The sequence below is a fragment of the Sinocyclocheilus grahami genome, unplaced genomic scaffold (assembly GCF_001515645.1).
Source record: "Sinocyclocheilus grahami isolate Dianchi unplaced genomic scaffold, SAMN03320097.WGS_v1.1 scaffold215.1, whole genome shotgun sequence".
In the NCBI taxonomy this organism is placed as follows: domain Eukaryota; kingdom Metazoa; phylum Chordata; class Actinopteri; order Cypriniformes; family Cyprinidae; genus Sinocyclocheilus; species Sinocyclocheilus grahami.
Genome location: NW_015505394.1, coordinates 645684 through 651889, shown reverse-complemented (window position 1 = coordinate 651889; position 6206 = coordinate 645684). Strand labels below are relative to the sequence as shown.

At 39.1% G+C, this 6206-nt stretch overlaps 1 protein-coding gene across 8 annotated transcripts in view; it reads left to right on the top strand.

Moving 5' to 3' along the window:
• The window catches only part of LOC107596124 (spectrin beta chain, non-erythrocytic 1-like), an 83384-nt gene that overhangs the window by 24860 nt on the left and 52318 nt on the right, over positions 1–6206 (top strand). For 2 of the 8 annotated variants that reach the window (XM_016286768.1, XM_016286766.1), the window contains exon 1: positions 116–748. The exons of the other annotated variants lie outside the window; for them this stretch is intronic. In XM_016286768.1, the coding sequence (XP_016142254.1) occupies positions 643–748 (106 nt within the window). In that variant the 5' untranslated portion in view covers positions 116–642. Of the gene's footprint in view, positions 1–115; positions 749–6206 lie in introns of those variants that run through there. 8 annotated transcript variants of the gene reach the window in all.

The window sequence follows — 6206 nt, the reverse complement described above, 5'->3', positions numbered from 1 at the left end:
ATGACAGAGAGAGAGAGAGAGAGAGAGAGAGAGAGAGGCTTTGTTTACTTAGGAAGCTGAGCGCAGCTAGTTCTGAGGGCTTACTCAAACAAGGGGGGTGTGTGTGTGTGTGTGCACAAAGACACACTCAGTCTGATCTGAGTGGCCGAGAGAGAGCAAGAAAAGTTTTGCACTGAGAGAGGAGTGCGTTTGAAGAAGAGAAGAACGTTGAAAGAAGAACATTTAGTTTTTACTGTACATATTTCTCACTTCAACTGCATGTGGGTTCCTTTTTGCCAGAAAAAAAGGAAAGAACAACAGAGTCAATTAAAGGAAGAAGTTTTTTTCAAACGGATGAAGCAGAATGGCGCGGTTTAGCGTGCACTGATGAAACGCTCAGATACACGCGCACACCTGGAGAGTTTCTGTTTCAAAACCCAACTTTTTTTGGACCTTTGAGGAAAGTTAAACATTTGGCCGTTTTTTTTTTTTGGTCTGTTTTCTCTTTTAATTTTTCAACTACACATTTTATGTGCTATGCTCGTGACTCCTGGCTTTTCTCTTGTGGAGTGATCGATTTGTTTTGGATGAAAGTTGAGAGTCAGGGTTGGAGGGACGGTTCACAGTAAAAGAAATTGAGTGTTACAGTGAAAAAGAAGAGACATGGATTTTGCTCCGTGCGAACCTGAGCCATGTCTCTCGCCAGCTGCCTTTGTAAACCAGGTGCAATATTCCAACATCCTGGAGGGCCGTTTCAAACAGCTGCAAGGTAAGACTGTTTGTTCTCTGTGACCTCATATTCGCTCTCTTTTTTTCTTTCTCAGATGCATCTGTAGGAGTAGCTCAGCCTCTCAGCTAATCATAAAACCATGTCAAATAACTTTTGTCTTTTGAACCACTTTATAAATCCACTGAGACGATCAACAACCTTGAATGTCACATTCAAAAATTTCATGTGACCTCATCCAGATCTAACTGGAAGACACCTTTGCCCTGACAGACTGAACCCCATCATCATGGACGTCACTTGTTTTTAAAAAGTTAGGTGGTGCATCACAAAGTGATGTAGGGTTAGCTCATGAATATTAATCTGCTTATGCACGAATAACTTCAACCGTTTTGATAATTCATCTTCCCGATGTATATATTAGGACTGCGGTACAGTATTTGCTAATTTTCATGTTAAAACATTAGAAATGTACTGAAATTAATTCAACAGCACATTAAATTGATATCAGACTAAGTTTCTAAGGTCTTGCTGATCAGTTCAAGTTCTCAAATAAATGCATGACATTTAAAGTAACAATACTTCAACTTTGACAACTGTGTCATAATGTAGTGGAGACAAAATTGGCCTTGTAAAAAGGCCAGGACATTTCCAACCTCAAATCTGTCCTTTGCAGATGCTGATGTATTTAGTTGCAGAAATGATCAACTTTCCTCTTCTCTCTCTCTCTCTCTGCACCATCTTTGAGAAAATAGGCCTACAATGATTAATTTTTATCCCTGTGTATGAGAGAGAGAGAGAGACACAGAGACCTGTGCTGGTCTCCTGGAGAGTGGCCTTATTTCAGGTACCGCAGGGCTTTTGCCCCAGATCCAAATTACACTGTGTTAAAATGGGAGTGGAGAGGAACAGACGGGAAGGGAAGAGGATAAGAAGGGGAGTGTAGAGGATAATAGGACTGGATAGGAGAGGATAGAAACTCCTCTTGTGTATGTATTAATATAGAGCTAGAGTTTTGAAGAACGTTAAAAAAATATACATTTTTTTGTGGGCGTATCGTTCATTCAATATTTTTTACTCTTTGAAAACACACTTTTTAGGCAGGCACCACATAGCATGTGTGAACTCTGCTAATCCCCCCCACACGATGCGAGATCTGATCTGCTGTGCTTGTGTGCGCGCTTGAGGTCATGGGGAGTGCTTCTCAGTTAACAAGGATATAATGACTCATTGTATTTTTCAGGCCTATTATCTATTTTATAAAAAGAGTGACATCTGCAAAACAGGCCTTGAATACGAACACACACCTCAAGAGTCCCAGCAAGTAAATATCTAAAATTAACCCTGAAATCTGGAAGCAAAGTCTCTAGTAGTTCAGTCATATGTTTTGAAACTATTTACAATGTTTAGATTGAGTTTCTTTGACATGTTTGGTCCATGTTATTCTTTCAAAGAAAGCTCTAGACCAGTGCTTCTCAACCTTTTTGACACCAAGGCCCAGCATTGTTTACAACGTATTACCATGAGTTAAGAATTGACCTATCGGTAAGCCCTTCCCCTCAAACGCAGATGAGCCAATGGCAGTCGAGTATCAGTTGCACGGTGAGCAGAACTCGGACATCTGTAGGTTTCAGTGCCGTAGAGAAACATTGGAAGATCCGACGCTCGCATCGTTTTTATGGGGTTTATGCTTCAAAAATGGAAAAACGATGTGCCCTAGTGTACTTGTAACAGTGATTCCAGGTATCCTGAGAGGATAGGCAATGGAATTTATTTTATTCTATTTCCTAAACCCAAACAAAATGGAGCAAAATGTCCCAAAGCATTCACCCCCAATCCCAATGAAGACAAAAACGTTCGTTTTCTGGTTGTCATACTCTCATTAAGTTACAATTTTCATCTGCTCAAGCAGAACGTTAATGTCATCTTGTGCTTTAGCAAGGTATCTCTGGCTAAAACTAGCTAACGTTAAAGTTAGTGAGTCCATACAAACCTAAATAGCGGACTGTTCTCGCGTCTTGTACAGTGTATGTCAAAAACACATAAACGAAGGTCTACATTTCACTGTCTCTTCATATTAAACTGGTTAAATGTAAATTCATTTAATCGTACCTTGCGATACATGAACAGTGTTGATCCTGCATGTTGTCATTCGCGATCGTGACCAACGTAACATGAGGCTTCTCCCGCTTGCATTGTGATCTGTAAACCCTCGCTTCCAAATTAATACCCACAATATTTATTTTAAAATCTTTTATATATCCCTCCGTGGCATATTTAAGTCCCACTTGAATTTATAAAAAAGATATAGGGACAAGGTTTTCACACTGACAGCTGTCATTGTAAGACAGTTAGCAACTCCATTTGTTTGTCCGAGTTCGCTACAGTAACTAAGGGGGCTGGGGCTTACCGATAGGTCAATTAAGAATTAATTAGGAATCCTTAAGAATTAAGGTTAAGGATTTTGAATTTCTACCCAAAACAAATATTTCAGAGGCTATTCCTTTAATATTCATTTATATTCTTAAATGCCTATAGAGTTATAAAAGTTTATGAATTTACATGATTTTTCCAGATCAAACTTTTAAATTAGTCTAACTTATCATGGGATAACCAAGATCATGGGAATTCTGGATGTTCAATGATAAAAAACAAAGTTCTTGAGGTAGTCAATTTCAGTAAGAAATTAATTTGTTGTTGTTGTTGTTTTGACATTTTAATGGATGTTTTGTTTTATTTTAAATAATTTAAAGTAATCTTGAGGCCCCCTTGTAAATTTGCTGAGGCCCCAAGTGGGCCCCGGCCCCGGCCCTCTGGTTGAAAACCACTGGTTTAGACGGACTGCAAGCAGATGGATGTGAAACATCAATGTTCTATGCATAACGCGTGTTTTCATTGCAAATACATTGAAGAAGACATGGAGATTTGAAAGTAAGAGAGAGAACACCATGTCACGTACGTGTTAATGATTACTGTAGTTGCGTCACTGCACCCGTCTGAAATCTGGTGCATACCAGCGTTTTGACACACATTCACATAGAAGCGCACATACAGTATCTCATGTATCGTTTCTGCTCAAGCAGCCTGTGATCCTCCTCACTTCTCATGTCCTCACACACTGGTAATTCCGGTCAGGTTACCCTTAGGCTGACTTTTTAAAAACATTTGACTGAAGTACAGGTGCGTCGTAACAGGGCTTGCTCAGACACGGTCTTCATGCTTGGTCTGGCTGGTTCTTCTCATTGTATGTGTTTGATGCAACACCAGTTTCTGTTGTGGTTGTAATTATCTTAATTTAATTAAATCCCTGCAGCAAGGTAATATTGCATGCCTGCATGCAGGTGTTTGTGTGTTCTGCAGTGAATAGGATAAGGTCATAAAAGGGTTCTTATAAGGTTGCCGCTACTTCAAAGAACTTAATGTGTCACTGTCATTGCAAAACAGTTTGGATAAATCAGTGTTCCAGTTCTCCATTACACACATTCTTTTTTTTTATCCCCACTCTCTTTGTAAACTCAGTATGTAATTTGAAATGACATAGAGTGTGTTTACATGCAAAATGTAATGCTGATAAATCAGCTTATGAAAGCCAGTTGACACAAGCAAACCCCATTTACATAAGATTTTGAAACTGTCAGTTTTCTCTGGTTTTGATGTCAAAAATGCAAACAGATGTGCGCACAGATTGCAAGCCACCAGAAAGCTAGCGAAGGTTTTGACATGCAGAATGAATCAGGATAATGGGTTAAATCTTTTTTGTGTGTGCATGTGTATGCATATACTAGGGGTGTAACGGTCCAGACTGCTCACGGTAGGGCTGTCGCAATAACTGCAATATCGCAATACGAGCAAACCGCAGAGGAATGCAAGAACCGCAGCAACCGCAATTTTTGCGTGTTTTCTTTTTTCATAGGGTTATGCCCTTCTCGTTTTACACTTCGTAAACACACGCGGTGGAAATATCAATAGAAAAGTTTCTTGTCCAGTCGGATTCGATGAACAGAACGAACTGTTATACATATAGGCTAACAATAGCCTAACAATTTTATTGTCTGGTTTATGTTCTGTTATGTGGATTGCTATTTTGTCATTCTCTTCTGTTTACTTCACTTCCTGTTTCAACGCTATTTGGTTTAGGTTTCATTGGTTTCATCAATTTAAAAGTAATCAAATGTAAAATAACTGCATATTTCACTGTAAAAATTAAAGACCAATCCTTGAAGTTACAAAAGCTATTCAATCAAGAGAAGTGAGTGATTTCCTTGTCTTTCGTTTTTTAACATTAAAAACACAGACAGCAGGAGTAGACTGCTGTTCCTTTAAGACATAATTCACAGATCCAGATCACTGATACTGATAAACATGTCTTTCTCGTCTGTTTACGTTCACTTAAGACTTGGCCAACGATTTTTGCAAGGATTCTCACAAAGATGGGCATGTTTTCATATTTTTTTGTGTTAATTTGTCAGTTCAAACGCAAGTCTTCAAAGAGAAATCAATAGTTTTGCGCTGCACGCACAGTCTGACGTGTGTGCACGGGCTACAGATGAGTGCGTGCACACGCGCACACACATATTAAAACAGCGCGCTCATTCTCATGCACTTATTCTTTGCATGAATGCTTCAATTGGCAAGGCTTAAAACACATGCAAATGAGTTTAGTTTAAACACAGATAGTGTGTGCTGTTCATGTCTCACCTGCGCTTGCACTCTTTCAACACCCGGGTGACGAAGGCGTAAATGTCTGGTAGGGCTGGGCAGTATATCGAGTTTGTACGATATATCGTGATTTTCTTTATAAGCGATTCGATATGAGGCAATACCGTTTATATCGATATACAGTAGTTTGATACGAACGCATCTGAAAATATAGCGGAGGACACAGACTGAGCTGCTGCGGAGAAAGTACATAATCCAATTTGTTCTAAACATGTGACAAGCTTCATATTAAGGCCTTCAAAAACTTGTAAGACATGGTTTATAGTTTCGTTTCGCATATTAGTTTAAGCGGCTCGACCCATCAGATGCTCTAACAGAAAGGCTGCATGTGCCACTGACAGAGACATCAGGCTACTCGCGCTGTTTAATGTGTTTGAGATGTGCTGTCTTCCTGAATGCATAACTTACATTTCACAGGTATATTCTCCAGCTGTAAATGTTAGAAAGCCATGAAAATATTTCCATTTTTCTGTCAGAAATGCATGAGTCTTCTGCTTCGGGATTCTCCGCTAAACTTCACAGACTTCAGTGAACAAGCGCCGCCCCGTGCATGCGTGCCAAACAGACAGAGCTCAATTAAATAAGGGCAGAATAATTCTGACTAAAATATACATTTTGCTGAAATATTTGTAGTTGGACAATAAATGTTACATGTAGATTTTTAAACCTACAAGTAAGTCTATTTTTATGATAGCACTGACTATAAATGTCAAAATAGCCTAACACAACTCTGTGTTTTTGTTCTCATTTATTTTCATTTTTAGTTTAGTGAATTTAACTT